We start from the raw sequence: 24,156 nt of genomic DNA on the forward strand, positions 1-24,156 counted from the left end.
CAATCTTGCACTGCATGAAAACAATTTGGTTAGAACAAGTGGAGATATTTCAAACTCCCCACAGGTTACACAGTGAAGAAACTGAAGAGCTTGCTGAAATATTTCTCTTCTACTAGTAAATTGTAAAGTTACTAAAATTAGTGAATACAATTCCACAAGTCACGCTACTTAGTATTGATACTTTTCTCTCCATCTTGTGTTAAACAACTTGAGAATGTTATGGTGTTTCCCTGGTCTCTTGCACTGAGTTTCTAAAAACCTTAAAAGTCTTAAACTCGAGGGGAAAAAATGTTCCCATCCTATACGTCTCTAATTTAGGAGAATAAAATAAGTCCGAAGAAATTTTTATGAACAAGCAAATGGAACAGGTAATCTGGTAATTTTACGAAACCAAAAGGGGGTTGGACCCATTGACCCCCCCCCCTTAAATACCCCCATGCCTACAAGTATCCTCTGTGCATAGGCTTCAGGCCCCTAGCCTACCCCTCTCTATGTGCTTGTCTACTAATATTAAATGAGTGAAGAATCTTTTATACAGTTTCTTTAGGGTAGTTTTAAAATTCTTGGACTGTGCGCACTATGGCACAGATGAAGAATTTTCCTTTATTGCTTTCAAAATTATTATGTGTATTAGGTATGGTAGATGAAAAATATATAATCGAGAAAATTACTGGAAATTAAAATGCATGTCGACTGTCGAGACATTACTGTAATGGTACTACTTTCGTATAGGTGAAATAACGTACTATTCTGCATTGCGGAACATTTCTTTAGGTGTAATAATGAATTTCTAATGAAAATCTATTTCTTACATTTCCAAGTACTTACTGTTTGTGCTTCGTTATTTCAATTCTGTAACACACAATATGGCGATTGCGTACTGGTTCATCATGCGTTGTGCCAGTGTTTTGTCGATTGGAGTGTGCATGCAGTGTTGCAACCTTGTTCACCGAAAAATACCTACTTTTGTGACCGGATTTGAAATTATGCTAATACCTCAAAACCCATTGACATTAGTCCCACAAACCATTTCCCTTAAGGTTAGGTTAGGTTATGGAAGAAAAGTTTAAAAAAAAAAATTAAAAATACTCGACACATCATGTTATAGTGAAAACACGGTGAGGTTTGAAACACTTACTGGGGTTACGTTATGTAACACACGGAACATTGTGCTCACGAGCAGAAAGCAAAGAAACACATAATATCCGATTTTAATGTGTCTCCGATATAACAAACTGGTACGCATTTTAACATGGAGATGATGACTATGTTCACTTTAGTTTCAATTTCACTGCATCTTTTACTTCACAATCCATATTTGAAGGCCCCTCTACTATAGAAAAATTACGATTACACGAGAACTACTGAACTTTGAGCATATACCGATTGTTTAAATGTTCAAGTGTTATTCCCTTGGGCGAAGAAACTGTTCATTCAGTAAGCCATCTAGTGTCATTTGTGCAAACTATTAAACAATCAAGCAAAAAGGCCTCGGTGCAGCACTCCTAATATGCAATAAAAGGAACATATAAATACAAAGTGTGAAAATAACTATTATTTCATTAATGATGAAACATGTGGAGGTATGAATCAGAATAAATTGCAGTGAGACTTTTAGCATGTCATGGGATATGATACCAAGAATTCTGGAGGATGAAGATGAGAATACAAAGCATGCAACAATGCAGAGGAAAGACTATCAGCATTACATACTACCCTTCATTAATGGAGCAATCAATGCTGAAGTCTAAATTGTATATTTTCAATGTTAACCAAATAAACAACTAGAAAATTACCTGTGATTTTTCAAGAGATAAATTATGTAATATTAATTGTTTTTATTTTAATTTAAAATTATCAATATAAGAGTTATGAAAAGTAGTGGTGTAAGAACTTAAGCATTGTTGTGTGGGAAACAGTCTGCATTTAGCCTCGTGGAAACTCTGTAAGAGAAGTGGCTACAAAACATTTATGTTGTTGATTTGTATTGAAATAAAAGTGTTGGTGATTGGTTGTTTTTTGAGTTTTGTATTAAGTCAACTTTATAGGCCAATCGAAACTAGACCTACAGTTTAAAGTGGAGTTTCTTCACCATTTCTTACTCGATGTATCCTACACCAGGGGTTCCAAAACCTTTTTGTTTCATGGCACCCTTAGTGCTAAGATTTTTCCCCTGTTTACTACCAAGATAATGATTGCAATTCTCAGCAAATACCACTTATATCTTAGGACAATTGGTATCCTGGGAGAAAGTATAAATAATAAAAACAAATCATTGCATAATACATCTCAATTGTGTATGATAATTGTTGATTTTTATCTGCAAGATAACAAACAAAAATTGCATGAAACATAACTACTCTATTACTTTGTAATAAAGTAATCTCTTAGGTTTACAATGTTTCATTATAAAAGTAAATATTGAGTGCACCTAACAGAATTGTATTTTATATCCGTTTCCCATCATAAAACTTACCTGCAGTAAAACAAGTCTATAAGTGTTTCAAAAGCTATTTAATCAATCTAATCTTTAAATGTTTTTTTTTCTCGTGCTTTATGCAGGCAAAATAATAGGGCACATTCACCAAAAAAAGGTTTCAAAGCTTTTGTGTATATATTTAGTTACATAATGATAAAATATTAAAATTCACAGCACAAACACAGTTGAAATCTCTTCTTATACAATTACAACTCTGTGTGTATTTTGGGGAAAATTTTCTTACTTTATTCACCTAGTGACGTCTAATGAGCCAGTCCAAAATCAATAAAAAAATGACTAAACACAGAAATGGTCATATATCCTGTCATACTTGGGACTATTATTTGCATGTCAGACAGCAGTCTTTTGTAAAACCCCAATCCCACCACTCACTCACTGACATGAACGTTCACCATGGAGAAAGCTTCGGAGCAAAAAAATGCCTGATTACGACCCCCATGAAATTGCCCCAAAAGGGTGAGAAAATTAAAAAATCGCTCACTTTGCCCTTTTCTAAGGATGAAAATGCCCTTTTTTCATGTCCTTAGCAACCCATTGCCACAGGCATTCTTTGCAGCACACATTGTTTCCTTCAATTCTTAATTGTCTAGCTACATTATATTTCTCACAGATCACACACAGATGAATCAACTCCTGGTTTTGAAAAGGTGCCTCAAACAAGACTGACATCTACATAAGGAGTTTCAGCCCAGATACAACTACGTATATATTGGTAAACTCAATGCAAAAATATTTACATCGTGGTTGTTTTAATTAAATGTTTAGAGGTATAATAACGAACAACTATTTTGAGAGTTTGCCCTGCTTGTTGTTCACCATGGAAACAGACGTTGCTAGGTAACTTAAAGAAAGTTTATTTCCACCCCCAAAAACTACTGTAAGTTAATTATGCTATACATTTCGTATTTCAAAATACGAGCGTCAGAATTTATTACAGAGGCAAGGTAGGAATTTGAGGGGAATGATGGAAAACAATTATTTTCCAATTACTTTTAAAAATGTGAAAATGACAAAAGGTGTAAATATTGCATTTCCAATTTAGTGTCGCTATTGAATTTGTTTATGCAAACTATCCAACTAATTATCATGAAATGGTTATCACTTACTCAGTTTATTACTAAGAAATTAGACAATACTATTTTGAATATTTGTACCTTATTAGAGCACATACACACATAAGGTTACTTTCTAAAATTTTAAAATTAGCGAATTCAAATTACACTTGTTCCCTTTCATCCAATACAACATGCAGACATTTTACCCCATTTATAATATGATTATGCCCACAACGTGGCCAAAGATCACGCATGCGAGTGTACAAGACATGGATAAGGTACACGAGTAATTATTATATACTTTATACCTCTACTATTTTACCCTTTTTAGGCTACTCACTATCAGTAATCAGTAGTAACAGATCACAATACCATTGTGTTAACAAAATTTTGTAAGTACAATGGAACTCAGATTTTACATTTTCCCACAATATCCATTCAATCATGATGGGTCCCAACATAGCAAAATGGCATAAAACTTTCCTTGATTTTACATTTTTCAGTATTTTAAGTATTTTTTAGCCTCATCTCCTGACAATCATAAAATCAAAGTTTCACTGTAATTGTAGTGTAAATATGATACTTTTTAAACTTACCACTACTTTACTTGCACAAATTAAAAATGACAGTTTTACTATTCTCAGAATCCACTAACAGTGTGACCGTAAAAAATAAGTGAACAGGCATGTGTGCATTAGAGTGGAGTTTACATATATGTGGTTCAGTTGAAACTTCGTAAGGTTTATACAGGGTGGCGTGCGGTGCGGGAGTGAGAGATTTTGATAATGCCGTAATGCACAGTAATAATATATATATTGTTACATAAGCTGGACATAAAAAGGTACATGTAGGCCATTTGCAAAAAACAAAACATAACTCACATTTTGAAAATAACATCCTCCAAATTGTCTCTCTCCCTGAAGTAACATTCCTGCATTCGGGAATGGACGTTTCTCATAACTTTCTGAAGTACGTCCGCAGTGATATACCGAATCTATTCACATATCGCAGCCTTTAGTTCCTCCAGTGTATGAGGACGAGTAGTAAACACACGATCCTTTAAATATCCCAATAAAAAGAAATGATACACCTATAGATCTGGTGATCTTGCAGGCCAGTTCAAATCACCCTTCCTGAACATGATACGCCATTTAGAGGATGTTATTTTCAAAACGTGAGTTATGTTTTGTTTTTTGCAAATGACATACATGTACCTTATTATGTAATACCGTGCGTTCATTTCGATCTTCAGCCGAGAGATCGGGAGAAGCGTGGCGGGCGACGCTGACGGAGATGCCGACATTTGCGGCCTGTAATGCCCGCTTATTTTTATGGACATATGCAGACATTTATATAAATATTGCAAAACGAGCACTAAACTGTGTTATAAGAGTACGGTTTTAATTTTAGTAGCTTAGTGGCTGTATGTGCCGATGATTTTGACATGCCCATCTCCTGTGAAACACGGCGTAGAGGTTTGTTTGGAGAATGTTCTAACGCTGCACCAATTTGATTGAGTTTTGTTTCGGTTAGAATCCGTCGTTTTTGGTTACGTGTTTTAAAATTTAACGATACAGTTTCTCGTAATTTAAGGACGAAATGACTAACCGTATATCTATGTGGAGGTGAAACGCCTGGGAGTTTCTGTACAAATTGCCTACACACATCTCGACACAAGTCTGTTTTCACGTAAGTGTCATACATAACAATTCTTTGTTCTAACGTGAATCTTGCGGCTGGCATTCCAATCGTCTGACTGACACAACACACATACACACTGCAATAACACAAACAAGTAATGGCAAGTAACCAAGAATAACACTCTTGCGCACGGTACGAAATTAACACGCTCTTGGTTTATATCTGCTCGCCACTATATTCACAGCTCTGTCTTCATCTAGTCGTGAAGGAACAATAAACTCGAGCTCGGAGATTTCGGATTGCAAGGAAGCTCACGAAAACCATTAGCTTTTAACGGTTTCGTCTGCAGCGTAATCTTGATACAGTGTTGCACATTCGAAACCTCTAAACGATCCCCATCGACACAAAACTCTTTCAAGGATATAAACTTAAGGAGGACGATACTGGTCAAAACTATGATTAAAATGTTTTATTATCTGTGGTTCTTAACATCGTTTCTAAAGCGTATTTATTTGTGTATATAAGGGCAGAACTTGGATGAATTACAGAATAACTTTTGCGTGTTATAACACAGGTTAGTACTCGTCTTTAGCAATATTTATATAAATGTCTGCGTATGTCCATAAAAATAAGCGGGCATTACAGGCCGCAAATGTCGGCATCTCCGCCAGTGCCGCCCGTCACGCTTCTCCCGATATCTCGGCTGAAGATCGAAATGAACGCACGGTATATATATATTATCACTGTGCATTACGGCATTATCAAAATCTCCCACACCGCGCGCCACCCTGTATTTTATGACAAAGTAAGATGTAGCTTTTAAAGTAAAAACTCTCTGCTGGCCATTCCCTCCCACAAGACAACGTTTTATGGAAATTCCTTAACGGTCACTGCTACCAGAGCGTGGAACGACCTCCCCAATGACATAAGAAACTCTACTTCCCTCGGCCAATTCAAATCAAAATTAACAAATCATCTTCTGGAGTCAACTTACCAGAAATGAAAACAGGGAAATAAAATTAAACCTTCGTGTAAACTGGTAGGACCAACACCCACCGACTTTTTCTGTAATTTGACTATGTTTGTTGCGTGTGTGTTTATGTTTTACGTGTTTTTTTTTACTTAGTGTGTATGAATTTTTGTCTTTATTTTTTATGTTTTTTGCGTATTTCTCTTTTATTTTTCCTTGTGTTTTTATTTTTTTTTGGTATCTCAATGTTCTTAGTATTTTGTAGATTTCATTTCTTGGTATCTTAAATATTTAGTTTTTTATATATTTAACATACAGTTAGCTATAAAAATCAATTTATAAAATGTATTGTAGAGATGGTTAAGTGGAAGAAAAGGCTTGTGCCTTAACTTCGCCATCCAAAACAAGGAATAAATAAATAAAGCAACTTTAACATGTAACTTATATTGAGTAACTTACTCAAATTTGATCATGATGATCAAAATAACAGATGATTAGATGGAACTGATAAACAAACACACACTAAAACAACCAGGATCAGGCTGCAACTCAACCACAACAGATCATGAATAAAGCATTGAATATTCAACATGATTGGTGAGCTGAGTAGCTATTTCATAACTGCATCCATGCTCAGTAGACCAGTATCCGTACAGTATAAGCCAAAATAATGCCAGGTACTTACCACTTCTCCCTCTTCCTAGGCTGCTTGCTGTACCATTCCGAGATGCTGGTTGGTTCCTGAGTAACTGACGATCCCTCACATTCATTTTTGATATGTACCTATTGAACAAAGGTGCAACTGCTTTACAAATTGTGAAATTGTTTTCTAGAGGCTAAAAATAATTATATAATATAAGGCAAAGCATCATATAAAAAAGGAATTTCCCTCATGGCAGTAGATCTTGCAATTTGCAGTAGCTGTATTATGTTGTAATGCATAGTAACTTAGTTAACTTAATTAATAATATGACAAAAATCAAGTATGAAAAGCTTGGAATATTTTCCACAACTCATCTGGTTGATAGCCCGAGAGAATCTTTTCATCATTCGTCGCCAAGAAAGTTTCAAGACTTACTTCAAAAATCAAGTAGTTTGTTAAATGTAGTTTTCAAATTTCTTGACCAACTGACCTAGTTTATGTTTTATTCTTTCATCCATGTCTCCCCCATTCTACAGTCTTTTCAAAAAGTGGTAATGGACAAACTGTACCTGTTGAATTTTTATTTTAATCAACAGATATCAAGGTTTTGCACAGTATAAAATTGGTTCCAGCGCACAGAAAACAGAAATAATGGAGATATTTCATCCCAAAGTATGACCTACATAAGTAAAAACCTGCCATCGCTGCCTCTTATTAGTAAAAACTGTTTGTATGCACACTCAAATAACGAAAGAACATGTTGAAAATAACTATAAGTCCCACACCTAACAATCCTAATCTAACCACATAAAATTATAGCTGCTGTTGTGTGAATGTTGTGTTCGGTGCTATATTTTTGCACAAAGCCTTCGGGCTGTTCTGCTTCACGGACAGGTAACATACTTACTTAACTTCACAGTAATACATTTCCGCAAGCTAAACAAAATTAAAACATTCATAAAGAAGAAAATATTCATAATTCATGCAAAATATTTCAATTTTTCGAGGGGGTACAGAGGGTAAATGATACCTAGACAATCTACATATGACATGGCTGACATGACATGGAGTTTCATGGGGCTCAGACAACCTTAAAACATGGGACCTGGTAAAACTATCAAAGCCGGGAAACGTCTGTAACTTGTTTATTCTGTAATTGTTGACATTCGTACTTACCCATTCTGCATTGCGAAAGATTGTTTACCAAGGGATTTTGCTTGTTTTAACAAAATTAGTATCTATTGTCAACATATCGAGCAATTATTGCTCGTTCCTTTATCGTTTCCTGAACATGCAAAATAACTAGCGTTGTCGATATGCTGTGTTTCAACCTTCTTAGCAGAAAAATTCCCGCATAGCCCCAAAAACCATTCGGGATCATATGACCATCCACAAATAGCCCCACCCACCATTCACGCATAGCACCAAAAACGATTCACGATAGCCCCACGCACCATCACGGTAAGGTTAGGTTGCTTTAGGTTGGGCAATATAGTGGGAAAAAAACTACCCCAAAAACCATTCCTGCATAGCCCCAAAAAACATTCTGGGTAACAGTAGTATAAGCCGGAGACGGATTTCTTAAAATTTACAGGAGAAAAGACGAGAAAGTACTTACGGAATTGCGTTCTTGAGGACTTTCTGAAGCCGGGGAAATTGTTTTTTAGAATCGTGCAACGTATTTTGCCTGTAAATAAGGTATTTTTCGTCAATCATGCATCTCCGTTGTACGATAGCTCGTGCCGCCATTACCGTCGACTACGTGAATCAAATGTTCCGTGCGTTCGGTTATGTAACCCCCCTCACAGTGTAGCAACCACGCGGAGCGGTTTTTTTTTCCAATGTAAGGTAAGACTCTAGTTTACGTTCTTTTCATAAGGAACACGTGTCATATATCGTTGGAAAGCTTATTTTATAAGGAATTCGACAACGTAAATCTCAAAGCGAGCAAAAATTTCCTGAAGGAGTAAATCGAGAAAAACCGATGTTGTCCGGATATGCGCAATTGAACGTACTGAGGATTTTTTTAGATGATGAAGCACATATTTAGGGGTGAAATGAATGCTAATGGAACCTAACCTAACCTCGTAGGCATACCTCGACCCCGTGAATGGATAGTGGGGCTATCGTGAACAGAAAGTGTAAAAAGAAAAAGGTACTTACCCGAAGAGATGCCGGGTGCCGCACCACGATCGCGCACCGCGAACGCAAAGAAGCAATCAGCATGCAGATAAGGACGTAAAGTAGAGTTTAGCCTCAATTTTCGCTTAAAATCCTTTTGTGAATAGTTTGTGCGGCATTTATCAGTTCATAAGTTTTGAAACACTGCACATCAGCTGACGATAGACAACGTGAGTCAAAATTTGCCCGCCGAATTAGCAACGACCAATAAATGATTATAATGTTAAAAATAACGCTTTTTTCATGGGAAAAAAGTGGTTTCCAGCTTGAAAAATCTTCCGCTATGCATATGAGGGAAGTACCAATGATTTTTATTTGAAAACAAACGAGTTTAATGTGTCTCCGGCTTATACTACTGTTACCGAAATCTGTTTCCCGGCCTTGACATTTTTACCCATTTGTTTTAGATTGCTGCATTACAAAATGTTAAAAACATAGCATGCCTTACAAGACTTTCAATTTACTATTTCTGTCTACTTATAGTTAGTTGCTTGTTGTAACAAAGTAGTTTTCAAATGCTAAATGTTCAGTTAATTGAGTCCATTTATACTTATCATTCACATTATTGCGGTTATTTATGAAGGTACAAAGCTTCTGATAAATTATCTTAAACATGGGCACATCCAGTTCCTGCAACTCACCCTGGTGGGAGTGAGACTCATTATAAAACAAAGCTCAATCAAATAAAAGGTCGGGGTGTAAGGAGTGACCCTTTCTACAGACTCCCAAATGTCAACCTTAGTTACATGTAGTACCCCCCCCCCCCCTGGACTGCAATTTTCAGACTTACGAGGCTCTGGGGTCTGGACCTATCACCAGTATAATCCTCTATGGGACTTGTGTTAAGTGCTGTCCATGTGTGTTTCTTCCACTATCTTATCACCATTCACCCTCATCTTTGCAATTAGCCAAAAGTGGTAGAAACGCAAAGTAAAATAATTCAAATCATGCATTCAAATAAGTAGGTCATCTGCATTAAATTCAAATCTGTATTGTGGCTTGTATACCAGAAAATAAATGTATCCCACTTCTCTCGAATTTAGTTTAAGCCTTTAAGTCTAATTTGGTAGGAAGAAAATCATTACTACACCTTTCGGAAGCATACACCATCCAAAAATATTTTTCTCTGCAAATTAATATCTGTATTATACTTCTGCTCTTAAAAAGTGCAAGGATAAAATATTCACTACAATTCTCCCTAAATCAAAGCTCTATGATAGCGCATTGTGTCACAAAACATGTGCGCTGTTTATTTTTAATATTAAACTGATAATATCCAATGATATGCAGTGTAAATTATCTTATCACTAAATAGCAGTGTACATTCTCAAAGTATTCAATTATAGTCAAGGAGCCACGACAGCGCATGAGGACAACAAGCATTTGTACCATCACTTTGAATGAGACTATGCACAAAGAACCAATTTACGTGTGACATATAATTTTACTATTTGATATACTTACAAACACTTCGTAAATCCCACGCAATAACCGGTTACATCCCCTTTTTCACAACACACTTGCACACACAAACACTCCCGCGCCACTAAAACTCAATCCTCGCACAGACTGGAAACTAAACCGTTCCACTTTACTCATGCACAGACTGTTGACTTAAAATTTTTCCTTTGCTGTGATGCAGTGTCATTTTATACAGCACCCAGGCAAGAACAACACAATTTAAAAGCATCTTCATTTAAGCCCCTATCACACGGAACTGGATTTCTATTTGGAATGCTCTAGTTGACGCTGGACTGGCTACCCATTTGCTAGTTTTCGCCTCACACGGTACAGTGGGATCCATGAGTATTACCGTGCAAATTGTCCATGACTATTTTCATTAAGATTTCTCTCACATACTATGTGTTCTTAAGCGATGGAGTTTTGTGTATGCTGGTGCAGAAGTTGTCAACAGCATGTTTTGAGTTTTCTTTTAATTCTTGAAGCTTTTATTGGGTCAAATAAAGTACACGAACTTGGTGATGGACAATTTGCACGGTAATACTCATGGATCCCACCGTACTTGTTGATAGTCTTTCGTTCCCATAATGGCGGCCGCGCGAGATGTAAACAACGTATCACTTCACACTTTTAAAATACGATAACTATTCAACCGAGAGGAATATCGCATCGCATTAAATGGTTTTAGGTAGAGAAGAACGGCGCTGATAAAATACATACTTTACAACGTTTACTGTACACGTATGGAAGAATATTTTAACTTTTTCAATTGTAAACATGCCTTTCGTGTTGTATGCACTCGGAAGCCACAGACAAAAAAAAGGCTACTTTACAAACTCACAGAATATCTTCACATGGCCAAACTTTGCTCTGATTGGCTGTTCCACAGAATCTAGTCGAAGAAGTTAGTAGCAATTAGAACATGTCCTATTCCTCAAAACCAGTCAAGCAGTCAGCCAGGCGGCCATGATTACTAGCCAGAAAGTCAGTTCATCGCCAACTAGGGCATTCTGACTAGAAATCCAGTTCCGTGTGATAGGGGCTTTAATCGATATGGAATGGGCATTTATACTAACATTTATTTACATAGAAGGATGACGGTGCGCTGAAATCGCGATCTGCCATGTCTGTTGAGTGTTGATAAGTGAGATAGGGGGCGAACGAAGATAAGAATAACGAAAGATAGGACGCGGCGAATAAGGGGGCGAACAAAGATAAGAATGATGAAAGATAGGACGCGGCGAATAAGGGGGCGAACAAAGATAAGAATGATGAAAGATAGGACGCGACGAATGATAAGGAAGCGACAACAGACAGGGGGCGAACAAAGGTATGGATGACGGAGGAAGGGAGAGGGGCGACAAAAAATAAGCACGAAATGAATTTAAAGTGGACTAGTATAATATTACTAGGTTGGATCAAAGGGCTCGTAGGATGACCGCCCCTTCACAGGGGATCAAATAATTATTTTACGCTGAATTTAATATCGTTACTTATTTCTTGTATCTTGATTGTTCGATATGTGTTAAATACATATTCATTACTTGCTTTGCTGTAAAATGCAAACTTCTTTCAATAAACATCAGCCACACGATGTGTATTTTCTGACTTAAAACATTATAAGCATGCAATTCATAATTATAACCGCCCTCATAGTGCAAGAAATACTATGGCTGGTGAGGGGGGCGGGTGGTTAAAGCATTACACACTGCTGGTCTCCAACGTTTTAGTCACGACAGTGCTTTAATGATTATAGGGTAGGACCTTAGTTTGGGGGAAGTGTGCTTGGCGCCGAAAGTTCGGAGCGGGGGCGCCGTGATGGATGTCCGCCCTCTCAGAGAGAACGTCTTTAATCCGTCACTGCTCTGCTGCCCACATGGAAGATAAATGAAACGGGTCTTACACGCGTCCATGTTCTCATCAAGTCATAATACAAAAATATTGCTTCTAATAATGGTTACTGAACAAATTTTCAAAATTAAATTCAAAACTTACAAGGATTAAAAGTTGGATATTCAAATTCCATATTTTAAACTTTATTTATTTAGAAACCCTTTTCCTTTTCAAATTGGCAAATTCAGTTTTTCTTTCCTTTCTATGTGTGCAGTCATATATTCTGATCAAATATTTATGTACAGATACAGAAAAATACAATGTAGAAGATTGCATCAGTTGAACAGTACAAGTTTCAATATATAGCCTATACAGGATGGCTCAAAGAGTCACTTAACACCCTAGGTACAAGGCCACTGCAACATGGAAATGGTGATGACCAATCGTTATCAGGCCAAGGGGGAACCACATTGACCCAAACGGTCGACGGCCAACTTGATGTCCGCCATCTTGAATTCAACTTCAGAATTTTAAATGGGAAGGGGGTGATATGATATATCAAATCAGGCTAGAATTTCAAGAGAAATGCAATGGTGAAGGTTTTTTTATGTATCTTTAACCAGTAAAAAGTTATGACTGAATTATTGTACCAATTTGCTCCTTTTCGAGGTGTTAGAAAATGCCATCAAATTTGTTTAGTGCATCGGTAACGCATCGAGATCAAAGTGACGTCCAGGGAGAGACGTTCGCATGCCATTGCACAAGATTTTAATCGGATACATCCATGAAGAGCTGCGCATTATGAATGGTTGTCGCGAACAATTACAGTGTGACGCTTCCATTAAATGAAAAGTCCTTCACAGTGACAAGGCTAATGTTTATGTTCATAAGGAAGTTCATAAACAGAATATTCGATGCTTTTTATCTGATAACCCATTTTTGACAGATCAAAGCTGATTGGTTAGTTCTGGTAAGTTAATTGTGTGGCGTGCTGTGTGGAACACGATTGGTTAGTCAATTTTCCATCACCGGAACCTTAAATGCTTAGGGCTACTTGGATTTATTACCTAAATAAACAGGTTTTTTCATCCTTGCTTGTGGAAGAAGGTACTTTTTATAGAGCTTTTTTTTCAATAGGGAGGAACACCAGAACACTATGGGAACGTTGTGATGCAGTTTCTGTCCAAAGTTAGTTATCAGATGACAAGAGTCGCATATTTTGTTTATGAACTTCCTTATGAACATAAACATTAGCCTTGTCACTGTGAAGGACTTTTAATTCAATGGAAGCGTCACAATGTAAATTGTTCGCGACAACCATTCATAATGTGCAGCACTTCATGGATGTATCCGATTAAAATCGTGTGCAATGGCATGCGTAGTGTTGCCCACGGGACGAGACGGGACAGGCTTTTAAAAATTCGAGACGAGACGAGATTGACCATGTGTCATAAGACAAACGAATATTTTCGAGACGAGACAGCATTTCCACGAGGCTCCACGAGACGAGACAGGCCAAAGTCTCGTCTCGTGGGCAACACTAGGCATGCGAACTTCTCTCCCTAGACATCACTTTGATCTCGATGCATAACCGATGTGCTAAACAAATTTTAAGGCATTTTTCTAACACCTCTAAAAGGAGCAAATTGGTACAATAATTCAGTCATAACTTTTTACTGGTTAAAGATACGTCGAAAAAAAACCCTCACCATTGCATTTCTCGTGAAATTCTAGCCTGATTTGATATATCATATCACCCCCTTCCCATTTAAAATTCTCAAGTTGAATTCAAGATGGCGGACATCAAGATGAGCAGAATATTAAGAAATGATCAGACAAATTTGAACCCTACGTTCAAATGTTCAAATTTTAAGTTTGAACTGTTCAAAACACCCCCAATCGATTTCTCTCATTTTTGGATTTTTAACTACCATCATTCCTCTTTGAACTGGGAAAGTCTTATCGTTGTGTTTTTCCATATAAAGAAGATAAATGAGATTGAAATTTGTCCTGCACCAGCAATGAACTGAATCGCAGTGGGTCTGTGCTGAGACGTTTAATTTGTGTCGCGCTAAAAAAAATGTAGGTATATTCTTACTGTACAGGGACGAGATGATATTCCACTTCATTATTGTCACACACACACACACACACACACACACACACACACACACACACACACACACACCCACCCACACACACACACACACACACACACACACACACACACACACACAATGTGACACAGGAAGCATAAAACAACGCACAGAAGGTATTTAGGTGCTATATGAATTTCAGCATAAATATGCTCGATATGTATGATAGTTATCCGAGTCAAAATGCGTTCGACTTTGGTCCTTGTACTGCCCATTATATTCCAAAATCATTTTACTTTCACAGGGACATTCCTGCGATTAAACTGTCACACCCCTCATTCCTCCTCACCACTTCTTTCTGGCGATGGCTCAGTCGGTAACGCGTCTGACTACCATGCTAAAGGTCCCGGGTTCGATCCCTGGCCTGTTCAAAACCTGAAAGTGACCCGGTACCCACCCAGCGTCGAATGACATGGGTACCTGGGGGAAACCCTGGAGGAAAGGCGGTCAGGGGCGTGATGCTGATCACATCACCCCCACTCACGACCCCACACCTCCTATACGCCTTCATGGCGTGGTGCTAAGCACAGGGGAGCACTTTACCTTTTTTGTTTTATAACAAACTCTCCGTCCCCCGGAAATTTTTGGTGGGGGGGATTTTTGAAGCCAAGGTTGTTGGTGGGGGGGAATCATCCCTGTCGCCCCCCAGGATTTCGCACCCTGGTTCCATACTGGGAACGGTATCGAGACGAGACTTGACTGTGTCTCCATTTTGTCTCGAGTATCGAAAAATATATATATAAATAACATACACAGTGTGTTCCTGCACCAACTTTCCAGTTTTCTTTAATATTGTTTTCCTGGGTGACGTCTCAATCATTCGAAAATATTAATTTTATCATAAATGTACATGTGCATGCAACCACGTACAGCATAAGCTCGCAATTGCCACTAGTTGAGTGACTGTGTTTACCATTAGCAAAATATATGACGTATCAAAAAAATCAGATAGATATTCGGTTGGTATGTTTGCAAAAGTCGAATAATAAATCAAATTTGGTTTTGTTCAAAATTTTCAATACCACACCAAAATCTCGGCCTCGTCTCAATTTTTAAAAGGCCGTTTCGGTATCACCCCTGCCGACCTCCGTGGCAGAGTGGTTAGAACAGCGCGCTACGACGCCAGAAATCCAGGGTTAAAATCTGGAGTGTCCTTTCATCCATTTCATCATATCATCACTTATCCGCATCGTTGCGATTAGCTAAAAGTGGCAGAAAAGTGGCGCTAAATAACAAATCAAATCAGATCGGTACCATTCCTATTGTATAGCACAGGATCCAAGGTCAAAATATTGAAGAAAGTTGGTGCAAAGTATAAGACATAAATTACACTGTGAATTAGTCAAACAACTCCTAGTACATTTCATGCACGAATCTCTTATTTTTGGAGATGCTGGGTTATAGCAAGAGCATATGGTGGTACTGTAAAGTGTCAAGCAAATAAAAACAAACCTAGGTCTTCACTTGAAGGTGATGAGCGTTCTCAGTAAGTTCCCCGTGTTCAGAATGATAGGCGTTCTACCATAGTCTACGATTCTGGTTCTCCACAGTCGGTCGCCTCCTTTTCACAATGGCACCAGGGAGAACCATTAGTGACGTTTAATACTTTGAGCGCGGGCGCATTTACTGATAATGCAGATAGGGTTACGTAGAGATTATCCTCATGTAGGAGACAGATTCTTTGTTCATTACCTTCTGTCGCTCTTATAGAAGCTGAAAGTCATAGAACGTGAAAACTTTTCACATATCACTCTTCCCTCACGCCCATGGGCGGCTTAAGAGCCTTGCGGCTGGGCGGGGCATCGTTCTCGGGGGTAGCCAAACCCTAGCGCCCCCTTGAGTAGCGCCAAAACCTTCTTTCTAAATTACATACTTGTTTCAAAAGAATTCGATTTGTGTAGACAAAAATTAATTGTAGTTACAGCCAGGCCCGTAGTTAGAATTGATCTCCAGGGGCGGCCGGGGGGGGGGGGCTTTGTAAACCAAGTTCATTCTTTAAAAAATTAACAGTATTAAATGAAGGTAAATTATGTATGTGTGCGTGTGTGTGGGGGGGGGGGCATTAAGTTACATAAAATTTATAAATATCATACAAATACTGCATTTTTCTACATCTTTTAAAACACCTCTTGAAGTGTTAATTGATTGATACTGAAATCATCCCTGATACAGATATTTGTATCACACAAAAAGTGCACAATATTCAATCACAGTGCCTACAGTACATTCCACCCCTGGCCCCTGCCTAGCTACAGGCCTGGTTACAGCTGCATAACATGACAAGTATATTGCAAAATCATATAGCAATTTAAGCTATTACTCTTACTTTGACATCATTATGTAGGTATTAAATAAATACATACCTACAATAAATGTGATCTTTAACAGTACATTTAAAAAATAAGGTTATTATTTTTCCTCGTTAAAACCGTAAATATATAACGTGGTCATTTTGTTGGGGGGGGGGGTGGAAAGTAGGGCGATCATGGTTGAAACTTAGAAGGGAGGCAGGGTAGAAATTAGGGGGAGGGACCAACCTCCTCGGGGTGAAAATTTTACATTGAGTCTCTCCTGCTCATACAGATCGAATTGAATGAGAAACCAAATAATTTCTGTAGTGGAACCACAAGCAAAAGAGCCTGCGCAGACCCGCGACTCCTGTGCACCGTACTCCCGCGTGAGGGGGGGGGGACAGAGTGGAACATGTTTCCTTATGGCCCGAGCTGAAAGGAAGAAGAAGGGGGAGATACGCAGACTTTTCGCCCAACGTTCTTTTGTTTGTGGTCGCTCTTATGTCTGACTAGGTTTCTTAGAAAAGTTCGAAAGAATTTGAAAATGAATGTGACTTTTTGACCCATGAATATCTATGGAACTTTCCTTTCAAGCATAGGCGTGCGCAGACCAGTGATGTGCCGTAGACTATAAGTTTACGTCTACATGTGTTGTCTACACGTAATCTACGCGTAGATTACATAGGGTTGTAGTTTACATAGACTACGTAGACAATCTAAAGTACACTAAAATTAATTTTCAAGGCTTTCATGAAAGGATAGTGACATTTTCAACTATATTGGTTCCTAACGAAATGAAAAGAACCCTATTTACAACAAAATTTCTCTTCTCTTATATTACCAACAATGGAAGAAATAAATAGTATGCAAAAAACAACAACAGATGGCAGTCGTGAGGCAAGAGTGGTCTTTTTCCCATAAAACACTAGAATATTTCCTATATTAGGTTTCTTCCTAGGTGAGAAATTGTTCAAATTTGCAAGAAATAGTATGAAAAGTTCTCCTCACACATCAGGAACTGATATGCAGTATAATTTTCTTTTAATTCCACGTCGCCTTTGCTAAGTTATCAACTTTCGCCATGTTGTTTAAATAGATTACGTAATCTACGTGTATAAAATAGTCTACGTGTAGAACGTAGACTATCGTTGTTTACGCGTAGACGAACATCACTGGCGCAGACTCTCTTATTGGGGGAGAGACCTTGATGAGAGTTCAGTCGGTAAGAAAAACCTCATTCCCGTCTCACTGTTTTACTGTATTGATGAGTACAAAACAAGGGCCTATATAGTGTGCGTCCGGGCAACCGAGGGCCGTGTTGCCAGTTCTCCGCGTAATTAAGGTAGATACATACAGGTTGGTCGATTAGGGTACTTCTTGATGGGATATGACGTTACGTTGGTTAGTAGATTTTATTGAAAAATCTAAGTAGATGTGGAGCAACGTAAGTGTTTATCATGAGATTTTAGTTGCATGTTCCTATTGAAAAAAATATAACAATTTATCAGCAATGGAAGATAGTAATAGTCCTAATAATAATATAAAATCCCTTGTATTGTAATACGTATTTATTTTAATATTTCGAAAGCAGAAGAGAACATACAAAGATAACTGTAGTTAATTCGAACACGAAATGCATAAAGTAAGGAGAGTAATTGAAATAATTTAAAACATTTTGCAATTACGTTTGAAGCGAATGCTTCGTTGGCTGTAGAATTCACTTTATGTGACAGTACTTGAACACATTTATATCTTTTATCGGTGACGTTACCAGATTTTCTTCATAAATTTGCAGAATTTAAGTGAACATTTTGAAAGTATTTATAAATATTAGCGCTCTCTAACGATCCTCAATCTTTTATCCTTGAAGTGAATAAACATGGAATTATGCACCCTTATTTGTTACTGAGTTTTAATATCGCGAATTTGAAAGAAAAATGTCAGAAGAATCCTGGATACACAATAGAAGACAGATTTGTTATTTTTATAATAGTTAAATATTAAATACAGTTTCGTAGCGCATCTAATTTATTTGCATGTTTTGTCACCACACAATGTCCTGTTTCATAGTTCTTTACGGATTTGGTCTATTCTGGTTTTCAGTTCTGCAGCTGATGTAGAATCTTTGGAAGTATCAGTGACATTTTCAAGTAACAGTAACTGTAAACTACTTACGTTATGAAATTAGTAATTATAACTCAGTTATTTTTCCACCTAACTACGGAATGATTAGCACATCGCGCTACGACGCCAGGGGTCCCGGGTTCGAATCCTGGCCTAGGCATGGATGTTTGTGAGTGTCCATTCATCAATTTCATCATATCCACTCATCTCCATCATCGTAAATTAGCTAAAAGTGGCACAGAAAGCGAGGTAAAATAAATCTTGAGACCATGAGGACAATTTTGTATTTTTTTCAAGAGCCAGGATGTATTCCAAGTTTATTTGTATTAGAACACTTACCATATAAGACTACATACATAATCTCCAACAATTCTCATGGACACACAGTAATTTTATAGTTCAGCAAAAATTCTAAAAATATTTGGTTTGCTCAACAAAATGAAATGAAATGTTAATCGTCATTGCTTTGTAACAGAAGTTTACTGTGAATTTTATTGCCTTAATGTTTGTACATGAAATGTAAGAAATAAGTTATAATTTCAAGAAACTTAATGCTCAGCATTTGGTGGTCATCGGTGGTGAAACGGACATCGCGCTTGCAGCTCATGTTCCAAACAACGTCTTACGAGATGAAACAAATATAGAGTAAAGTAACTGTAATAATAACTATATAAGGTACTTTTTAAGAACAGTAATAACAGTAATTATATGCGAATTACTTTCTCAAGTGATTAACCCAGAGTTACTTTTAAAGAGTAACTATTCTAACATTGCTGATATATCATCGAGTTCAGCAACATATTGGTATGAATTGCGAGGGAAGTTGAGCCTCCCCCTTGGCAAAGTGGTAACGTAATCGCCTTGTAATACAGGAGTCCCAGGTTCGATAGACGGTGAGTGTACAGTGATCGTCAATAAAAATGAGATAACTAGATCCAGAAAGTCGCATTCTCTACAATGCGTCTTGTGTGTTGTCTAAATCTACGGCGATCAGTGATTTGTAATAGCAAATTTTCAATGGCAACTTCTGTCACTGTTGTGGAGTTAGGTTACACACATAACGCATTGCAGGGATGAGGGTATTTCAGAATATAGGTGTCCCATTTTTATTGCCGGTGACTGTATATAGTGGTTTGGATCCCATTTTAAACTGTAGGTCCCGTCCCAATTAGCCTTTCTGTGTATAAAGTAGACTTAAACGTATTTCGAGGGAAGATACAATACAGTAATAAATACCATTAGAATAGAAGTCCAATAGCTTACAAATCATTTTTTACAGGGACTACTAAAACTAGATTTTTGGGATATATAAAATCATATTTACGTTGTTATTTCAATGCATATTTATTATTTTTCTTTATCGTAAACTGCAAGTCATTATTGCGTTCTCTGAGAGCAGTGTTGGCGATTGGGTTCCAAAAACTGGGAGAGGGCAAGGATAAGGTTTTGTATAGTATTGTGGTAAATGTGGGGGCCATCTGCCCCTCCCCCTAATTGCTGCCTAATATGCTTTTTGCAAATCATCATCGCATTCAGGAAGAAATTAATTTTCTTAGGATTTTTGAAAATACCTCTCAAAATTTCAACTTGCAAGAATATCAATCAATGTGTGCCAATGCTTGACAAACAAGACAAGTAAGTCACACCCCTCGCACTGTATTTTTTTCTCCTGTTTCTCCATATATACAATTTACAATTGCTATCAGATATTATTAAGGCTTGAAACATCATTTCTTGAGCATATTTTGGACTCGTGATTTCTAGTAAATTATCACCATTCAATCAAGTGTATACGCTAGTAAGCAAAAATGTATGTACTCTTCCATGTAAAGTTCAAAGGGTCCACTTTGTTGATTTATATTCCTTAGAAGCTTATACACCAACTGCCATGGTACGCAACTGCCATTGTCGGTCAAACCTATTGTCCTTTTATACAAATTTCAGGAGTGCTCTTTACTATTGGTAAAAGACACTTCGATTAGATTCTCAAATGCTCATCTGCAAAAGGAATAAATAAAATTAGTTTTAACATCGTAAACGAGACTATGAACTTACAAAACATGTTTAAAAAATAGTGATATTACATTGTTACAACCTTAGACAAGTTGAGTTAATAATGGAACTTACAGATGTTGTGTAAATGGATTTGAAAATAATGGATCCATTCGGCACTATAATGCTTAACGATATCGTCCTGTTATTAAAGGGCTGTTTGGTTCACGATATGAGCTCACTTCAGTGATCTAACTTTATAATGAATGTTAAATATGATGAGCCTGAAACAGAAATTTGCAAAATAATTGTTAGAAATATTTTCATAGTAGAGTGATGATTGCAACGCTTTATTGAGTGAGGTTCCTCCAGGTTCAAATCCTGGTTTCATGTATGTATTTATATCATTATCTTTGTTCCAATCATCCATTTTATCAAATCATTATTCATCATCATTGTCCCAAGGAGCAGAAGTTGCAGGTAATATAACAGAAATACATTATGAAATGGAAATTCAGTTCCTACTATATTTTTATTTGAATTATTATAGAAGACCAGCCAAGAAGCGAGAAAGCTTATATTTTTTTAATCTGCATGGAATGTTAATAATAGACATCCATGCTAAATCAATCAGTCATGGTTCTGACAGAAAAACTAGGGTGGATGCCACCAAAAATTTCGACCTTATAGGTCATTTCAAGGTCATATTCTGACCATAAAAGGTCAAATTTCAAACTCATCCAAATATGTTCATGTAATATATCAAATGAAAGGTATGGACGAGACAAACTGTTTCGTGATATTTTTAGGTCAGTATATCGATGTCAGAAGTAGTCTTGTGGGGTAACGTTAATCAGGCTAAATTTGTAAACACGGGACTCCTACATAATGGACCATCAAAGAAGCAAGAAAAGCATTTTTAAAACATTTAACTGTATGGAATGATAATGTCAGACATCCATTCAAAATCAATCATTCATAGGTCTGAGCAGGGACGTCGTTAGGGGGGGGCCTGGGGGGGCTTTGGCCCCGGCAGTTGTAACTCTGGCCCCCGCAAACAAAATTTTGATCGATTAAAAATTATCCTAAATTAATACTACATATTATTTTCTGGTAAATTTGTAGCAGAGTTGGAAACACTGTTCCGAAGAAAATCTTCGGAAGCAAATGTAGGACAGCAAAATTCCACCCTTTCCTTGCTTACCAGATTATAACCAAGGTCATAAAATCTGCCTGCTTAGAGGTTATTGCCCTAAGTTCCTGGAAACCAGAGATCCGACCCTTTTGTTGTAAATGACCCTTCCAATACAGATGGCATCAAAGACTCCGCCGTGGCCGAGCGGTCAACAGTAGGTGGTCGAGCGACATAGGCTATGGAGAGAGTTCTCCAGTACTGGCATTGTTCTGAGATTTAAAATTTCTCTATGCTTCAGCTTCAGAGCCACAGATTAGCTTTGTGTTCTTGCTTGCGAGGAAGGTCTGCTATCGGGTTCCTACGGTCACTGTGTATTTGTTCGTGTGTCGGAAGAGTTCTAGCGTTGTTGTGCATTTCCATCTTGAATGGATAAATTTATCAAAACCGGATATTTTAAAACTATCCCAAAACATGTGGAAGATGATGGCAATGAAGAGGGTGTTGGTCCAAGTTCTGACGTTCCAAAGTTAGACAAAACAAGTGAATGTACTAATGTGAAAACAATTACTGATCTTGGGGTAGATAATCCTAGGCAACCACTTTTGCAAAACTATCCAAATACTACCTTCGGAAAGCGAAAGCGGTCATTTCAAAAACATTGGTTTGCATCTGCGCCGTGGCTAGAATATAGTGTGGAACTTGACGCATGCTTTTGTTTTCCATGCCGTAAATTTGGCACAGATTCAGGATATGCAGAACCAAATTTCAGGAAAATAGGGATGCGCAACTGGAAGAAAGCATGTGAAAAAATCAAGGAACACAAAGGAACGTCATACCATCTAAAATGCATGGAACTGTGGGCGAATTACAAAGTGAGTACCAATTACTTTTGTAAAACAATTATACATATGTGTGTGTGTGTGTGTGTGTATGTTCGTAGACTAAATTTAAAAAATGAAGTATGTGTATGCCTGTATCCAGTGTTTAAATTGAAAAAATGCTGAGGGAAAAATTTCACAGCTTCCCTATTCTAATTTTGAGAATTGTACCTGACAGAAAGCCAACTGCGTTGGGCAGAAATTTCTCTAGGGGTGGGGTTTCAAGAATCCCGTATCTAAAACATACGGACTGATTTATATAAATTTCTTGGGTTCAAAGTAAATAACACAAATTTTCCAATTAGTGTACAAGGTTTCAGTAATCACTGATCTCGTCTCAGTGGACTTTTATTTAATATCAGAATTATTTTTCTTAGAGGAAGGCAAATTAATCAGGAAATATTTTCTCATTAAATATATATTGTAATTTGCAAACCAACAACAGTATTAATTTTAATGTAAAATTTAGTTCAGAAACTGACAATATATATGTTGATATTAATGTAAAATTTACTTGAAATTGAAAGAAATGATTGCGTCAAATTCTGAGCAATGGCAAAATATGATCTAGAATATACTTATGAGGGTAAATTCTTTACATGGTCAGGAGTTAAATTAAAAACTCCCCCCCCCCACACCATTTTAATTCGAACACTGGATGTACTTTGATTTTCGTCAAAGATATGCAACGGTGATACAAGAAATTAATGAATGGACAGTAACAAAAGACACGCCTGCCTGTCCAGGGGAGGACATCGCGTAGTGGTAATGTCGTCACTATATGATTTCATATATATCCTTGGTTCGATATCTAGTGGACGCACATAGTGGTTCTGATCAAACTTTAAACTGTACGTCCAGTCCCGATTGGCCTCCTATTTGTGCATGAAGAGGACATAGAACATTTGGGGACAAAATCGTAATTCGGGAGCTAACGTGCTCAGCCACTGAGGCGGCTAAAATTCAATAGGTTTCAATTTTGGCTATTTTACCTTTTTTCCTACCTCGTAGGTTAATTTTTACGACAAGTCGATGTGGATTGATGAAGGATGGACGGATGGAAAAGTGATGGGAGCATAGACAAACAGAATGAGTCACCAATGGCTGGTGGAGGTTTGAACATGGGATCTCTGATTTCGTAGCCCTTTACGCTTACCACTCCGCCACGAACACTGGAATAAATTAAATAAGTAATGCCATGGTTTAGAATGAATGTCGGAGAGAGTGGAAGCCGAGATAATAACGTGCACACTAATGCATTGTTGGCATTGCTAGCAGATGTTAACGGTCTACCGA

General features: G+C 37.4%; 1 protein-coding gene across 1 annotated transcript in view; it reads right to left on the reverse strand.

Moving 5' to 3' along the window:
- Positions 1 to 10,591, reverse strand: part of Ent2 (Equilibrative nucleoside transporter 2) — a 127,620-nt gene extending 117,029 nt beyond the window's left edge. The window contains exons 1-2 of the mRNA XM_083126923.1: positions 10,455 to 10,591; positions 6,852 to 6,949 (exon numbers count right to left, since the gene is read on the reverse strand). Of these exons, the coding sequence (XP_082983049.1) occupies positions 6,852 to 6,936 (85 nt within the window). The 5' untranslated portion in view covers positions 6,937 to 6,949; positions 10,455 to 10,591. The remainder of the gene's footprint in view (positions 1 to 6,851; positions 6,950 to 10,454) is intronic.
- Between the last annotated feature and the right edge of the window lie 13,565 nt (positions 10,592 to 24,156).

This window comes from Lepisma saccharinum, chromosome 8, assembly GCF_977018435.1.
Source record: "Lepisma saccharinum chromosome 8, izLepSacc3.1, whole genome shotgun sequence".
Taxonomy (NCBI): Eukaryota; Metazoa; Arthropoda; class Insecta; order Zygentoma; family Lepismatidae; genus Lepisma; species Lepisma saccharinum.